Source organism: Staurois parvus, unplaced genomic scaffold (genome assembly GCF_062004578.1).
Source record: "Staurois parvus isolate SC_StPar_1 unplaced genomic scaffold, SC_StPar_1.0 ptg000283l, whole genome shotgun sequence".
Lineage (NCBI taxonomy): Eukaryota > Metazoa > Chordata > Amphibia > Anura > Ranidae > Staurois > Staurois parvus.
In genome coordinates this window covers 7,174,240-7,192,503 of record NW_028318079.1, presented here as the reverse complement: position 1 = coordinate 7,192,503, position 18,264 = coordinate 7,174,240, and the positions used below count along the sequence as shown (strand labels likewise).

General features: G+C 45.8%; 1 protein-coding gene across 1 annotated transcript in view; it reads left to right on the top strand.

Moving 5' to 3' along the window:
- Window positions 1-7,674: 7,674 nt before the first annotated feature.
- Window positions 7,675-18,264, top strand: part of IL17RC (interleukin 17 receptor C) — a 124,598-nt gene continuing 114,008 nt past the window's right edge. Inside the window, exon 1 of the mRNA XM_089682064.1 lies at window positions 7,675-8,382. Coding sequence (XP_089538190.1) covers window positions 8,260-8,382 — 123 coding nt within the window. The 5' untranslated portion in view covers window positions 7,675-8,259. The remainder of the gene's footprint in view (window positions 8,383-18,264) is intronic.

Genomic DNA, 18,264 nt, shown 5'->3' with positions numbered 1-18,264 from the left:
GAAACTTCCTGTAATAAAGACGACTCACTGCTTCCCTCTTTCTCTCTGTGCAGGGTGGCTGGTCTTGTCTCCGCCCCCTCCTTTACTTTTGTGCAAGCAGCCTGTAGTGTGTGTGGCCTGTGGGCCCCTCCCACAGCTCTGCACAGGCTATGTACAGCACAGTGATGATATCACTGCTACTTTTACAAGGCAATATCTGAGTTTGCACAGCCATATGGGGCACACAAAGTGGATTGATATCCTCTGTGGATATTGAGGAATATATTTCAATGACAGTTTTTGTGTACAGAATTAAAGTGGTTGTAAACCTCAGACATGAAATATGAACAAAGCACATCCCTCTACAGTGTGTACTTGCAGGGTCAGTGCTAGACTATTATGCCCCTTGGTAAGACCAGCTACTTGTGCCCCCCCACCAAAAGAAATGGCGTGTGCCAGAGTGTGTATCGGAGATGTACAGACCGATCCTCTGATCAGAGACTGCTGACCGGCCGGGGGGGTCCTAGGCTATGGTCATAACTTCCCATCCTAGGGGGAGCCAACACTTCACAACTACTGCTACATGGAATACTGATATATATATATATATATATATATATATATACATACATGTACTAAATGGTCATGTGTGTGGACAGGCTGTGATACGATTGTGTAGAGTAAAGATACCATCATTCCCTCATCATTCCCTGTGTATGAGGAGAGGGGGACTCTGCAGAGAAATGAAGAATTCATACAAGAGGTCCATAGGCCACACAGAGAGAGTGCTGGCCTGTGCTGTGCCCAGGCGCCCCTAGGTGGCAGTGCGCCCCAGGTGGCTGCCTAGTATGTCTAGTGCAGGGGTAGGTAACCTGCGGCTCTCTAGCTGTTGTGGAACTACATTTCCCATGAGACATTGCAAAACTGACAGTTATAGCTATGACTTGCAGAGACATGATGGAACTTGTAGTCCTGCAACAGCTGGAGAGGTTGCCTACCCCTGGCCTAGTGGAAGCACCAGCCCTGTATACTTGTCTCAATTTAGAGCACTAAGTGTCATTTCTGTCTGCTGCTTCATTCCTCTGCTATCAGCATGTGTCACTTCTGACAAGTTTTCCTGACACCAAGAGAAAAATGGTGACAGAGGAGGAACCTCCAGCAGATTGACAGCCTCAGCTCTGTTCCTGTGAGCTGTATAAAAGGGGGTGTATCTCTTCCCTCCAATCAGCTCTCAGAGTTCTCCTCTCTGAATGCTGCAGAGTGTACCTTTAGGTTTCCGTTGTCTCTTTTCTGAATTTTCAGACAAGCTTTATAAATTCAGTACTTTGAACAGATTTAGAGGACTGCAGATAAACAGGTACAACTTATGTAGGAAGATTTGTTTCATTTCTGTGTATCACCTGAAGCCAGTCACTTCATTTGGGTATATAACTTCATTTGGACTGCAGTTTTACTGTGGCATAGCGGCCCCACTGTACCTAGTACATGTATGTTATTTGGAATTTCCAGGTACGGGGCGTGTGCGGGCGCCCGCCACCCCAGCTGTGCTGTCATTCACAACAGCACAAGCCAATCAGCAATCCTAGTTAACTATTAATGGCTTAGTCCTGCTGATCAGCTTAGCGAATTAAAGTTCAGATCCCTGTGTTGACAAACTACACAGGGCTCTGAACGGAGAGGAGGGATGTGGCTGATTTTTTCTCCCTGCACAGCAGGGAGCAAAAGCAGCACACATTCCACACTGCTAAGCACACAGTTAACCCTTTTATTGCCCCTAGATGTTAACCCCTCTCAGCCAGTATCATTAGTACAGTGACAGTGTATAGTATCAGCACTGATCACTGTATTAGTGTCACTGGAGATGTTAGTGTCATTTAGTCAGTTCCAGGGGTGGACTGACAACTCATGGGGCCCCCGGGCAATAGGGGATCATGGGGCCCCTGTGTCCTCGCCCACACCCAATAAAGCCAATGAAAGGTACCAGGGGCATCTCATGGGGCCCCCTACTGACCCTGGGCCCTCGGGCAGTGCCCAAGTGCTTGAATGGTCAGTCCGCCCCTGGTCAGTTCCTACCCAGCATCAGTTAGTGTCAGATTGCCTGCCGCACTATATGACGCTGATCACCGCCTTTACTAGTATAAAAAAAAAAAGCCAAATCAATTAATAAACACTTTTTAGGATTTTATTTTACAGAAGAAATGTAGCTGAATACATTTTGGCCTACATTTATAAAGAAATTTGAGTTTTTGATTATTTTTAATTGGGTATGTTTTATAACAGAAAATAGAAAATATTGTGGTTTTTTTTTTTGTTTTTTTTTGTTAGTGGTGATCAAATACCACCAAAAGAAAGCTCTATTTGTGGAAAAAAAATGATATAAATTTCCTTTGAGTACAGTATTGCATGACCACCCAATTACCAGTTAACCATTAGCCGCCCGGCCTATAGCCGTTTGGCGGCCACAAAAATGCTTAAGCTTTCTGGGTGCACGCCATTTGTACCTCGGACACGGCCGATGACAGATCTGAGTACTGGCTCCCGTTGCCGGTACCATGTGACCTGCTGTGACCAATCACAGCAGGTCACATGACAGTTGTATACAATGGATGGCTTCATTCATGCCATCCATTGTATACTAGTGCCTAGCTGTGAATGGTCACAGCAGGTCACATGCACATGACATGTGATTAGCTGTGGCCAAATCACAGCTAAGCACAAAAAAAAAAAAACCTGAATGAATCGATTTCATTCAGGTAAATGTTTGCTTATAGCAAAGTAATTCTTTGCTATAAGCAAATTGTGTAAAAAAAAAAAAAATACTGATCACTTCCCCAAAGTAGTACAATGTTATTGTGGTAACATTGTACTACTTTGGTCATAGTAAAATATAAAAAAAAAATCTTAAAAAAAAAAAAAATGTAATAAAAAATTAAAAATAATTAAAAAATTAAAAAAAATAAAAAAAATATATATTTTTTTTTTTTCACACTGTCACCAGTCAGTGTCCCTGATCACTGCCATGCCAGTTATATGATGATGCTGTACTGCACTGGTGACAGCATGTAAAAAAAAAAAATAGTGAAAATAACTTTTTTAATTTTTTTATTTTCCGAAAAATTATGACAAAAAAAATACAACTTCAAAAAACTCGCCATTCCTCTTATGAAATACGTTGGACTGTCTACTCTGCAAAAAGGGGTCATTTGGGGGATATCTGTACTATTCTGACATTCTTGGACCTCAAGAAATTAGATTGGCCGTCAGTACTTCAGGATTGATCAATATTCAGATCTATACCATAGTTTGTGAACTCTATAACTTTCCTACAAACTAAATAATACATCCTAATTTGGGTTATTTTCACCAAAGACATGTAGCAGAATACATCTCGGCCTAAATTTATGAAGAACAATTATTATTTGTAAACTTTTATAACAGAAACAAAGAAAAACGTGTTTTTTTTTTCAAAATGTTTGGTATTTTTTTGTTAATTTAGCAAAAAATAAAAACCCCAGCGGTGATTAAACACCACCAAAAGAAAGCTCTAGTTGTGTGAAGAAAATGATAAAATTTTAGTTTGGGTACAATGTTGTATGACCACGCAATTGTCATTCAAAGTGTGAGAGCGCTGAAACCTGAAAAATGGCCTGGGCAGGAAGGTGTAAAATTGCCCGGTATTGAAATGGTTAAAGTAACGCAGTGCTGAATAGCAAAAAAAAATTGGCCTGGCCTTGAAGAGGGTAAAAGCTTCCGAAGCTGAAGTGGTTAAATAAACCATCTTTTTATTGTTATCATCTGAGATCTAAAATTCATGATAAAAATGCTGCTGAACCGGACAACGGAGAAGGAAATGGATTCCTTAGAGTGCACACTGGGCTGGAAAATCAGGTTTTTAAAGAACATCGAAAAACATTCTACAGAGCAGTCTGATCTGGGTGTTGGAGTGGGTGCAGAGCCTTGTTAGGGTGCAGTTTGGGTGACTAATGGCTCTAAGATCCCATGAATGCAAACAAAGTAGATGGAAGAGGCTGCGCTAATGGCTATTGTATTCAGATGGCCGTCGGACATGTACAGTGGATATAAAAAGTCTTCACACCCCTGGTAATGTCAGGTTTCTGTGATGTAACAAAATGAGACAAAGATAAATAATTTCAGAACTTTTTCCACCTTTAATGTAACCTATATACTGAACAACGAACTGAAATATTTTAGGTGGAGAGAAGTAAAAGTAAAAAACTAAAAAAATGTGGTTGCATAAGTGTGCACACCCTTAACCTAATACCTTGTTGAAGATGGCAAACGGCACCCCCCCCCTAGAATGTATGAGGATTACGTTAGCAAAAATCCCCTCCCTGCACACCCTCATTCAGCACTAATCTACATGCTTACCCCCAAGCATACACTCCCTTTGCAAGCCAATTATCTCCCCAGTCTAAAATTCCTCCTCTTCCAGTATAAATTACACTGCCCTCCCCAAGGCAAAATCCCAATCCAGCACAAATTGTTGCCTCCACCATCCCCCTCCCAGCTCAAATCCTCTCCCTCCCCAAATCCCCCCTCCTAGAACTAATCCTCTACCCCTCAAATTTCCCCTCTGAGTGTAAATTCTCTCTTACTCTCCAAATCCCCCTCCTAGCACAACCCCCCCCCCAAATTTTCCCTCCTAGCCCAATCCCCTAGTGCGGATTCCAGATTCTGATAAGCCCCCTGCTTGCAGACCCCCACAACCACCGGCCAGGGTTGTGGGGAAAAGACCCTTGTCCCCATCAACATGGGAAAAAGGGGTGCTTTGGGGGAGAGCCCCCACTGCCCCAAAGCACCCCTCCATGTTGAAAGCATGTGGCCTGGAATGATTCAGGAGGGGGGGCACTTGCTCACCCCCCCCCCCCTTTCCTAACCTGCTGGACTGTATGCTTGGATAGGGGTCTGATATGGATTTGAGGGGGGACCCCCCCCCCCCACACCATTTTTTTTTAAAAAGTTGGCGTGGGGGTTCCCCTCAAAATCCTTCCCAGACCCGAAGGGCTTGGTATGGATGGGAGGGGAGACCCCACATTGTTTTTTTTTAAATAAAAATTAATTGATGGGCAGTGCCAGCAATTCTTTTTACATTCAGCTGTCAGCAGGGAACTCCATTGACAGCTGAAACAGTAAAGAATGTTTTCACTACTAAAATATCACATGACTTCATAATATAACTCGGGATTTAAGTAGCTGAGTGATATCTTACCACATACTCAGATCCAATGAGATACCGCTCACTAAATTGTCCCTGTTCCTGCAAATTGTCCCTGTAAATTGTCCCTTTTCCTGTAAATTGTCCCTGTAAATTGTCCCTGTTCCTGTAAATTGTTCCTGTAAATTGTCCCTGTTCCTGTAAATTGTTCCTGTAAATTGCCCCTGTTCCTGTAAATTGTTCCTGTAAATTGTCCCTGTTCCTGTAAATTGTTCCTGTAAATTGTCCCTGTTCCTGTAAATTGTTCCTGTAAATTGTCCCTGTTCCTGTAAATTGTTCCTGTAAATTGTCCCTTTTCCTGTAAATTGTCCCTGTAAATTGTCCCTGTTCCTGTAAATTGTTCCTGTAAATTGTCCCTGTTTCTGTAAATTGTCCCTGTTCCTGCAAATTGTCCCTGTAAATTGTCCCTGTATATCGTCCCTGTAAATTGTCCCTATATACCATTAACTATATAACGCAAGGGCCTTCATGATTTGATATTCATTGAATGGATTGTTTAAGGTTTGGTAAATCTTAAGGACACCATAGATTAATTGATTTTCTTTCCTTCCACCAAAGGTGGAAGGAAAGAAAATCACACAATTTCTCCCACAGTGCTGTTCAGGGGTGGACTGACAACTCATGGGGTCCCCAGGGCAATAGGGGATCATGGGGCCCCTGTGTCCTTGCCCAAACTCAAAAAAAGCCTATGAAAAAGGTATCAGGGGCATCTCATGGGGCCCCCTACTGACCCCGGGCCCTCGGGCAGTGCCAGAGTTTCCAAACGCCCAGCCCGCCCCTGGTGCTGTTGTATTCTGCCAATGGGGATCCTTTCCAGCCAGGAGAACACAATGATTACTGCCAGGGCTTACTGTGGGGGAACGCAGATCCAGCACTGACTATATGTAATGGTAAGGGATGTTGGGGTGTGCTTGAGAATCTATTATTCCTAGCTGCCGGGTTATCTATTGTTGCTGTGGGGTCTATTGTTGTGTGGGGTGGTCCACTGTTGATAGGGAGGTCTATTGTTGCTGTAGGGGACCTTATGTTGCTTGGGGAGTGGAGGGTCGTATGCTGCTGGGAGGGATCTACTGTAGAGGGAAGGGTCTATTGCTGACTGATGAGAGATCTATTGTTGCTGCTGGGGTCCATGTTGATGAGCAGATCTATGGTTACTGGGGGAGGGATTTTGGTGCAGGGGGGTCTACTGTTGTTGAGGGGGATCTATTGTTGCGTCAGGTCTTATGTTGCTGGTAGGGATCTACTGTTGAGGTAGGGATCTGTTGCTGGCTGTCAATAGATCTATTGTTGTTGGTGGTGGTCTATTGTTACTACGGGTGGACAAGGGATGGTGCTTGGAGGTGGGTAGGGGGTGGAACCAAGGGATGGTGCTTGGAGGTGGGTAGGGGGTGGAGACAAGGGATGGTGCTTGGAGGTGGGTAGGGGGTGGAGACAAGGGACGGTGCTTGGAGGTGGGTAGGGGGTGGAGACAAGGGATGGTGCTTGGAGGTGGGTAGGGGGTGGAGACAAGGGACGGTGCTTGGAGGTGGGTAGGGGGTGGAGACAAGGGACGGTGCTTGGAGGTGGGTAGGTGGTGGAGACAAGGGACAGTGCTTGGAGGTGGGTAGGGGGTGGAGACAAGGGACGGTGCTTGGAGGTGGGTAGGTGGTGGAGACAAGGGTCGGTGTTTGGAGGTGGGTAGGTGGTGGAGACAAGGGACGGTGCTTGGAGGTGGGTAGGTGGTGGAGACAAGGGACGGTGCTTGGAGGTGGGTAGGTGGTGGAGACAAGGGACGGTGTTTGGAGGTGGGTAGGGGGTGGAGACAAGGGACGGTGCTTGGAGGTAGGTAGGGGGTGGAGACAAGGGACGGTGCTTGGAGGTGGGTAGGTGGTGGAGACAAGGGACGGTGCTTGGAGGTGGGTAGGGGGTGGAGACAAGGGACGGTGCTTGGAGGTGGGTAGGGGGTGGAGACAAGGGGTGACTCGAAAGAGCCTTGATTACTGCTAGTGGCTATAGCCGCTGGCAGTAATTGCATGCAGAAAAATCTGATAGGCTGGTTGTACCCAAATCAATGGATCGACTTGGGTACAATCATCCTGGCCATACATGAATTGAAATTCAGCTGAACTGGACGAATTTTGATCCATGTATTGCTGATTTAAGTGAGATTGCACAGAGATTGTATAATTAGATTGTATAGTGTATGGCCACCTTTATACAGAGCTCCCTATCAGACCTAAACAAGGGACAGAAGGATCTCATCCAATATAAGGGACTGTCCCTGCAAGAGAATGACAGTAAGAGGCTCATGAGCCAGTGACAGTTGGCATCCAGCAGAGTGCTGCACCTCCCATGTGTCAGTGAGTCAGTGTGTTGCACTGTGTCCCAGCAGTTGGAGGTGTTTCTCCATCCAGCAGGGTGTGGAGGAGGGAGAGGCGGTCCCAACAATAGGGAACTGATCAGCATAACTCAGGACGGAGAGCAGAGCTGCCGGTGTGACCCTGAGCAGCATGCAGCAGGGGCCCCCAAGTCACTCAGGGGCCACAACTCTCCTCCAGCCACAAGGCACTTGGGATCTGCTGGACTGACAGCTTGTCATCAGCCTCCTGGGGATCAGAAAAGAGGGACAGATATCTGTTGGGATCTAATTGGGATCGATTAGGACATTGGACACCTCCACTGGGACCCCTTGTAGCCCACCTAGGGTCCCCTCTGCTGGGAACTTTGTTACATTTAAGTCATTCCAAACAGTCGCCTCTTTTCCAATTGGATACAAAGGTCTTAAAAAGTTTTCCTGCCTGTACTCTGATCTCCCTGGCCGGGTGACAAGGACACAGGTGTCAGGATGTAATCGGGATTAACACATCGGACGCCGCCACTGGGGCCCCTAATAACCCACATAGTGGGTCCCCTCTTCAACTCAAATTCACTTTCCTGTGGACTTTATAAAAACTTTGACAACTTGTTACATTTCTTAATGTAATAGATTCATCTTTCCTACCTGGATACAAAGTTTTCATTGGGGGTTTTCCTGCTTTCACTTTGTACTGCCGGGCCCGGCCACAATGACACAGGTGATGTTTTTCAGCTTCCTTCTTGTTCCCTTCTTACTGTATGGACTCAGTACCCAGGATATGGGGAGACTCCAGACTCTACCCAATGATGGGGGTACCATCAGCTGCACTGGGGTAAGTGATACCTATGGATGGAAAGAAGGAGGCTCTTAAAGCGGTATTAAATCAAAAATGTATTATATTCCAACTTAGAAATCATTAGATGTGATGGCTGCATTAGCTTTCTTTTTTCATCTTTTATTTCCCTGGTGATCTGGCCAGTAAAATACCTCCTGTATTGGAGTGCCCCCACTCTGGATGAAGGAGCGCAGGAGGCACCTTTGGACAGCAGCATTGTCAGTCTTGGGGGGAGAGGAGTGTTAGATGCACTTGCAGATTAAGATACGCTAACAAATTGAAGCCAAACTCCAGCTAACGCAGGCCATAGACGGTTCATTTATCGGACGATTTTTCGTCTGAAAAATCGAAACATCGTTCGTTCTGTAACTCCATGTTGCCACCAATGATTTCGAAAATCGGCCGTTTTTCATGAATTTTCCAGCATGACCGATAAACAATATGATTAGGAACCACGAAAATCAACCGATGCCATTGCCCCACTAACAGTGCGAAAATCGGCTGATAATTCTTTCGGATGAAAATCGGCCGATAAACAACCCGTCTATGGCCTGCATAATACTTGATAAGCAGTGACAGCAAACAGCTTTTGTTTTCTTTTGTGATAACGATTTACGTGAATAAATAAAAGCTGATCATTGAAAGCACCTCAATCAGTGGTAAATGGTTAGTCTCGCCCCTCTAACCGCTACATCTGCAGGAAAGCTTGTTCTTTTGAAAAAAAAAAAACAGACCTACTGGCCAGATCACTAGCTGATCATTAAAAAAAAGAAAGTCTAAAAAAGAAAACAAATGCAGCCATCACATCTAAGAATTGGCAATCTGCAATATAATAAATGTTTGCTTTTGGGTTTATTACTGCTTTAAATTGGCCATACATAGTTAGATTTTCATGTGAACGGTCATAGAGCAATCGTTCGGAACATTCGATCTTGTCATCATGGAGTGAACTCATTTTGTTTGACAGCCTTAAAGCACCATGCTGGATAAAAACGCTGGAAATAGCTTGGTTTTAGTAGCATTTTAGTGGCATTTAAGGAGCATCAGCTTTTTTTTTTAGCGTTTTTACAATATATATAGAAAAAAAGAAAGCTAGAAAAAAGTTACTGTTTTAGTAGTGTTTAGGAGCGTTCAGTTTTTTTTCCTACCGGAACTATGCTTCCAAAAACTCTACAAAAACCATTTTTTTTCTGCTCCTAAACGCTGAAGATTGAAAAACACTACTAGTAGTGTGCATGGACCAGGGGCGGACTGACAACTCATGGGGCCCCCGGCAATAGGGGATCATGGGGCCCCTGTGTCCTTGCTCAAACTCAAAAAAGCCTATGGAAAAGGTACCAGGGGCATCTCATGGGGCCCCCTACTGACCCTCGGGCAATACCCGAGTTTCCAAATGGTCAGTCCGCCCCTGGCATGGACACATAGGAGAACACTATTTAGCGTCTAGGAGCCTAAAAAACTCCTAGAAGCTCCTATTAGCTTTTTTTCTGCTTCTAGAAACAAACTAGTGTCATCCTATGTGTCCATGCACACTAATTTAGCCGTCTAGGAGCAGAAAAAAAAGCATTTTTCCAGCAGAAAAAAAATGCTAAATGCTCCTAGATGCTGCTAAACGCTACTTAGGCTCCATGCACACTAGTGTTTTTTTTAAGCTCCTAGAAGCTGTTATTAGCTTTTTTTTCTGCTTCTAGAAGCAAACTAGTGTCATCCTATGTGTCTGTGCACACTACTTTAGCTGTCTAGGAACAGAAAAAAAATATAGTTTTTGTAGAGTTTTTCCAGCAGAAAAAAAATGCTAAACGCTCCTAAAGACTGCTAAATGCCACTTAGGCTCCATGCACACTAGCGTTTTTTAAAGGTGAGCTCCACCCAAAAGGGGAAGTTCCACTTTAAGGACTGCTCCCCCACTCCCCATTAAGGATTGGCACCTTTGGGGAGCGGGTACCCGAATTTGACAGGTACCCGCTCCCATTTCCAGTCCGATCACCTAGAAGTTGTCCTCCTCTCTCCCTGTAGTCTTTTGAGACACATGACAGGTCCCAGAAGACTACAGGACCATTCACGAAGTGCAGCGCTACTCGCACATGTGCAGTGGGTGCCCGGCTGTGAAGCCAAAAGCTGTCACAGCCGAGTGCCCACACTAAAGATGCCGGCCTCCTGGAACACAGGACGGCCGGTGAAACAAACTGCGGGGGGGACACTGAGGGACCGAGGGACAGGTAAGTGGCTGTTTTTTAAAAGTCAGCAGCTACAGTTTTTGTAGCTGCTGACTTTAATTTTTTGACAGGTGATCGGAACTCCACTTTAAGCTCCTAGAGCAGTGGTTCTCAACCTTTCTAATGCCGCGACCCCTTAATACAGTTCCTCATGTTGTGGTGACCCCCAACCATAAAATTATTTTCATTGCTACTTCATAACTGTAATTTTGCAGTGGGAGGAGTAGTGCCATGTCATTGGTGTCAGTGGAAGGAGTAGTGCCCCATCACTGATGTCAGTGGGAGGAATAGTGCCCCATTGTTGGTATCAGTGGGAGGAATAGTGCCCCGTCACTGATGTCAGTGGGATGAATAGTGCCCCATCGTTGGTGTCAGTGGGAGGAATAGTGCCCCATCGTTGGTGTCAGTGGGAGGAATAGTGCCCCATCGTTGGTGTCAGTGGGAGGAATAGTGCCCCATCGTTGGTGTCAGTGGGAGGAATAGTGCCCCATCGTTGGTGTCAGTGGGAGGAATAGTGCCCCATCGTTGGTGTCAGTGGGAGGAATAGTGCCCCATCGTTGGTGTCAGTGGGAGGAATAGTGCCCCATCGTTGGTGTCAGTGGGAGGAATAGTGCCCCATCGTTGGTGTCAGTGGGAGGAGTAGTGCCCCATCGTTGGTGTCAGTGGGAGGAATAGTGCCCCATCGTTGGTGTCAGTGGGAGGAGTAGTGCCCCATCGTTGGTGTCAGTGGGAGGAGTAGTGCCCCATCGTTGGTGTCAGTGGGAGGAGTAGTGCCCCATCGTTGGTGTCAGTGGGAGGAGTAGTGCCCCATCGTTGGTGTCAGTGGGAGGAGTAGTGCCCCATCGTTGGTGTCAGTGGGAGGAGTAGTGCCCCATCGTTGGTGTCAGTGGGAGGAGTAGTGCCCCATCGTTGGTGTCAGTGGGAGGAGTAGTGCCCCATCGTTGGTGTCAGTGGGAGGAGTAGTGCCCCATCGTTGGTGTCAGTGGGAGGAGTAGTGCCCCATCGTTGGTGTCAGTGGGAGGAGTAGTGCCCCATCGTTGGTGTCAGTGGGAGGAGTAGTGCCCCATCGTTGGTGTCAGTGGGAGGAGTAGTGCCCCATCGTTGGTGTCAGTGGGAGGAGTAGTGCCCCATCGTTGGTGTCAGTGGGAGGAGTAGTGCCCCATCGTTGGTGTCAGTGGGAGGAGTAGTGCCCCATCGTTGGTGTCAGTGGGAGGAGTAGTGCCCCATCGTTGGTGTCAGTGGGAGGAGTAGTGCCCCATCGTTGGTGTCAGTGGGAGGAGTAGTGCCCCATCGTTGGTGTCAGTGGGAGGAGTAGTGCCCCATCGTTGGTGTCAGTGGGGGGAGTAGTGCCCCATCACTGGTGTCAGTGGGGGGAGTAGTGCCCCATCACTGGTGTCAGTGGGAGGAGTAGTGCTCCATCACTGGTGTCAGTGGGAGGAATAGTGCCACATCATTGGTGTCAGTGGGAGGAATAGTGCCCCATCATTGGTGTCAGTGGGGGGAGTAGTGCCCCATCATTGGTGTCAGTGGGGGGAGTAGTGCCCCATCATTGGTGTCAGTGGGGGGAGTAGTGCCCCATCATTGGTGTCAGTGGGAGGAATAGTGCCCCATCACTGGTGTCAGTGGGGGGAGTAGTGCCCCATCACTGGTGTCAGTGGGAGTAGTGCCCCATCACTGGTGTCAGTGGGAGTAGTGCCCCATCACTGGTGTCAGTGGGAGGAATAGTGCCACATCATTGGTGTCAGTGGGAGGAATAGTGCCCCATCATTGGTGTCAGTGGGAGGAATAGTGCCCCATCATTGGTGTCAGTGTGGTGGAGGGGAGAATAGTGCCCCATCATTGGGGTCGGGGGGGGGGGGAAATAGTGTCCCATCGTTGGTGTCAGTGGGGGGAGGAATAGTGCCCCATCATTGGTGTCAGTGGGAGGAATAGTGCCCCATCATTGATGTCAGTGTGGTGGAGGGGAGAATAGTGCCCCATCATTGGGGTCAGGGGGGGGGGGGGAAATAGTGCCCCATCGTTGGTGTCAGTGGGGGGAAGAATAGTGCCCCATCGTTGGTGTCAGTGGGGGGAGGAATACTGCCCCATCGTTGGTGTCAGTGGGGGGAGGAATACTGCCCCATCGTTGGTGTCAGTGGGGGGAGGAATACTGCCCCATCGTTGGTGTCAGTGGGGGGAGGAATACTGCCCCATCGTTGGTGTCAGTGGGGGGAGGAATACTGCCCCATCGTTGGTGTTAGTGGGGGGAGGAATAGTGCCCCATCGTTGGTGTCAGTGGGGGGAGGAATAGTGCCCCATCGTTGGTGTCAGTGGGGGGAGGAATAGTGCCCCATCGTTGGTGTCAGTGGGGGGAGGAATAGTGCCCCATCGTTGGTGTCAGTGGGGGGAGGAATAGTGCCCCATCGTTGGTGTCAGTGGGGGGGAGGAATAGTGCCACATCGTTGGTGTCAGTGGGGGGAGGAATAGTGCCACATCGTTGGTGTCAGTGGGGGGAGGAATAGTGCCCCATCGTTGGTGTCAGTGGGGGGAGGAATAGTGCCCCATCGTTGGTGTCAGTGGGGGGAGTAATAGTGCCCCATCGTTGGTGTCAGTGGGGGGAGGAATAGTGCCCCATCGTTGGTGTCAGTGGGGGGAGTAATAGTGCCCCATCGTTGGTGTCAGTGGGGGGAGGAATAGTGCCCCATCGTTGGTGTCAGTGGGGGGAGGAGTAGTGCCCCATCGTTGGTGTCAGTGGGGGGAGGAATAGTGCCCCATCGTTGGTATTAGTGACACAAATGATGGGGCACTATTCCTCCCACTGACACCAATGATACTTACCTTGCTGACCCCTGCTCCAGCCTGGGCTCGCTCTCTCACTTACCTGTCAGCTGTCTTCCTTCTCTGGCCGCTCTCCTCTTCACTCGCTCCCTCGGTCTTCTTTGATGTCCGCGCGCTGCCGCTTGGCTCCTCCTCTCCAAGCTCCACCTCCTCGCCGGTGATTGGCCGCCTGTGTGCCTCTCCTGAGCTACAGTTCCGGTGGCCAATCAGCGGCGAGGAGGCGGAGCTGCTGAGCGATCTTGGAGGTGTGGCCGGGTGACAGCAGCGTATCATCCCGCCCACACATCGCCGGAGACTGCAGCGGTGTCTCGGTTCCTAAGACCATCGGAAATATGTGTTTTCCGATGGTCTTAGGCGACCCCTGGGAAATGGTCGTTCGACCCCCAGGTTGAGAACTGCTGTCCTAGAAGCTGTTATTAGCTTTTTTCTGCTTCTAGAAGCAAACTAGTGTCATCCTATGTGTCCATACACACTACTTTAGGCTATTAGCATTTTTTGAGCTTTAGTATCTGGGAGCAGAAAAAAAATTGTTTTTGTAGAATTTTTGGAGCATTTTTCTAGCATAAAAAAGGCTAAATGCTCCTAAATGCTGCTAAATGCTACTTAGGCTTCATGCACACTAGGTGTTTTTTTAAGCTCAAAAATATATGGTAATATTTTAATTATTTATTTCAGGTACTTATATAGTGCCGTTAATTTACGCCGTGCTTTACATATATATTGTACATTCACATCAGTCCTTGACCCTCAAGGGGTGTACAATCTAAGGTCCCTAACTCACATTCATACATACACATACTAGGGACAATTTAGACAGGAGCCAATTAACCTACCAGCATGTCTTTGGAGTGTGGGAGGAAACCGGAGTACCCGGAGGAAACCCACACAGGGACAGGGAGAACATGCAAACTCCAGGCAGATGGTGCTGTGGCTGGTAACAGCATTTTTTAGTAGCTTTTTAGTAGCATTCAGAAGCGTTTAGGAGTGTTAGCGTTTTATGAATGTTCTTACAGTACATGTAGAGGAAAAAAAAAGTTAGAAAAAAAGCTGTTAGGAGCATTTTAGTAGCGTTGAGCAGAGTTTATCCTAGGTAAACCCTACAGTCCATGTAACATGATATCCTATGGGATAGGTTCACATCTCCGTATTTTTACCCGGTGCGTTTTTTGGAAAGGGTCAGGGACTTTTTTGAACGCAAAACATTGCGTTTTTAGTTCTATCGACTTCAATGGGAACGCCGCAGAAAAGCATGTCGTGCTTTTTTGCTGCGTTTTGCATTTAAAATCTGCCTAGCAACAATAAAAAAAAAAACCAAAACACATAAAAAATGCGGCAAAAATGCAAGTGCAAAAACGCAATGCAGAAACTCCCCAAACGCAACCTGCAGGGGCGTTTAGCCTTTTTTCTGCTTGTAAAACGCTCCAAAAAACTCTAGAAAAACTTTTTTTTTTTCTGCTCCTAGATGCTGAAGCTCAAAAGATGCTAATAGCCTACAATAGTGTGCATGGATACATAGGAGAACACTATTTAGCTTCTAGGAGCAAAAAAAAAATGCTGATAACAGCTTCGAGGAGCTTAAAAAACACTAGTGTGCATGGAGTCTAATGCAGGCCATAGACGGGGCATTTATCGGCCGAATTTTCGTCCGAAGGAAAGATCGGCCGATATTCACACCGTTAGTGGGGCAATGCCATCAGCCGTCTTTCGCGGATCTTCTCATTTCTTTTTATCGGTCATGCTGGAAAATCCACGAAAAACAGCCGTTTTTGTAAGCATTGGTAGCAGCATCCATGGCAGCGATGACCGATTTTTCATTTATCGGCCAACAATTCGGCCGATACACGGCTGGTCTATGGCCAGCCTTAAACGCTCCCAACAGCTTTTTTCTAGCTTAGCATGTACTGTAAAAACACTAATAAAAGGCTAACGCACCTAAATTTTCCTAAACACTTCAAAACGCTACTAAAAAACGCTATTACCGGCTTATAAAAAACGCTAGCGTGCATGGAGCGTGAACGTTTTGGCCAGATCTGCTTCTTGAATGGAACCAGGTTTCATTCCGATATGTATGATTTTTTTTTCCTGAATGTAAACTACATCCACAGATAGAAGTTGGTTCTTCTGAGAAAAAAATTCTGTTCTGCTCCTTGACCCCTTCACACCGGCGCCTCCCGGCCCTTTAAGAGTTTCAGAAGCTGGGAGGCGGGGTGGGGTTTAGTGATCCCAGCCATGGTACCACCTGCCTGGAGTTTGCATGTTCTCCGTGTGCCTGCGTGGGTTTCCTCCTGGTACTCCGGTTTCCTCCCACACTCCAAAGACATGCTGGTAGGTGAATTGGCTCCTGTCTAAATTGGCCCTAATATGTGTATGTATGAATGTAAGTTAGGGACCTTAGATTGTACACCCCTTGAGGGTTAGGGACTGATGTGAATGTACAATATATATGTAAAGTGCTGCGTAAATTGATGATGCTATATAAGTACCTGAAATAAATAAATAAAATAAATAAATGTGACCGCCGTGATGCGTCGTCACGGCGGTCACATGATCGGGAAAGGTCCCGATCGAAAGAGGAGACTGGGACCTTTCCGTGAGTACCGGACATGGGCGCGCACTCTCAGCACATATGTATTTTGTATATTGAACGCAAATGTGCGGCCGCTCGGCGTCTAGGCTCAGACGCCGGGAGGCCGCACATTTGTGTGCAGCCGGCGTAAACGGGTTAAAATATAACTTTGCTATGGTCAACAACGAACGTTGATTTTACCCCGCTAACCATTAGAAAAACCGAACGAAAGTTCAGAATATGAAATAAAAAAAAAAAAATTGTAATGGACTGTGGCCAGCTTTGGGCTCTGTTCACACCATGCAGGTGCGACGGAGCGTACGTGTGTGTGGTCCCATGTGTTATAGGTAGGGAAGCTCATTCATTTTAATGGGTTGCCCTCAGGGTGGATAAAAATCAATGATTTTTTTTATTTAAATCGGATTTTTTTGAATAAAATGCTTTTTGAGGATAATATATTACCATCCAAAGGTTATTCCATCATGAAATAAAGATTAGTGTTTTAATTATGTAGAATAAGGCTGTATAGGTTTAATTTTTTTGGTAAATAAATTCCATGAATCCATTCACAATGTCATGCTCTTCCAGAGGTTTCTGTAAGATTATTGGGCAGTTTCTCTGCCTACAAGATATTATCACAGATGATTGGTTTACTTTTGCAGTTCTCAAAACTGAATTTGACTCAGCGGAGATCACATGCCTCTTCTTCACAGCAAAAATGTTATAACATGAACAGAGTTAAGAAAAAGACCTTCATCCTAACTTCTACAAACCTATGAATACAGAATCAACCCCTTCAGTGCTAAGTTTCAAGAAGTTCAGTGAATAGAATAGAAACAATATTTTTCTGATTGTTTGGAGTGGAATAGATCTGCACAAGAAGAAAGTGAAACTAAGTGTGAGGAGGAAGGGGCTGACAGTCTAAGTTTCTTAAAATATATAGATTTTGTTTAGCCAAATTAGTTAACAAACATGGATGTTTAAGCAAATCACATATGCTGGAATGTTATTGTTTCAGATGAATAAATCTATTTAAATTGTTATTATTAAGGTAATGATTATTTTTCTCCTTCCTAAGTACAACAGAAAAGTTGTTCAAATATGAATGATTAACCTATTAAACTGGGGATAAAAAAAAACTAATATGAAAAGTTATTCTAAAAATCTTCAACTACTTGCATATTAAAGTTATACCAGCAAGAATTAGTCTTTACGTAGAAAACTAGGATTTAAATCAAGCCTTACTGACTAGTAATTTAAATCGTGATTTAAATCAGTTTGATTTAAATCAAATCCACCCTGGTTGCCCTATGAGTGAGAGACGCACAAAAAAAGGCCCTTTTACAAAATCATGCTGCACTGAACTGCATGGTGTTGAGGCTCCAAATATTTTGGCACATGCACAAAGTCGCGCGTTTCCAAGTGCGTGGGGGTGCCATTAAGAACAATTGGCATCGCCACTCCTCTGCTAAAGGGCAGCACGTTTCTGTGCTTGTCAGGACAAATGTGAAAGTAGCATTAGTTGATAAGATTGCCTTCTAAGGACAGTTCCTGGCTTCCATGTATTGTCCTTGGAAGTGTCTGTAGATAAAGTGGTTGAAGGGTCCAAGTTAACAGGGGTCCCTTATGGCCAGAGGCTGGTTCAGCTGATGAAACTTTGTCCCTGGAAATGACATTTTGAGAGTACAGATCCATCAAAGGTTTTCACCATGAAGAATCCAGCGCTGATAAATTTTCTGCACCAAAAAAAGGCGAATACAAAAGTCTGCATTCCCTAATCTAAACCTTATGGGTCTATTTATAAAAAGAAATTGTGACAGACATTGAGTCAGCCATGTTTTGTGTAATATGAATATTTCCTGTGATCATTAGTGTCATCTAGTGGCCATACTGCAGTATTTTACTTGAAATACCTCAGTCAGGAAAATACTGCATTATGGCCACATGATGGAGCTGGCAACCATTGGAAATAATCATTTTAGACAAAAATACAGTGATTTTTTTTTTTAAGTTCTAACTTCTAGATAGAGTGGGGAAGGGTTAGACCCCTTGTGAAGTTTCAATGCTGTTTGTGTTCCCATTGGGGGGATTCACCCCTCTGTTTGTACTGGTGGCTAGTTTCACAGGGAAAGAAAATGATGGGAAATCCCAAATGTTAGAGTTGTCAAAATAAGAGGTAAGAAAAAATCATCCATTGGGGACACTTTTATTTCCTTCAACTTTTTCTTGTGTCTTTGGGTCCAGAAGTGGAGAGAAACTTTCTTTAGATGAAAAAAAAAA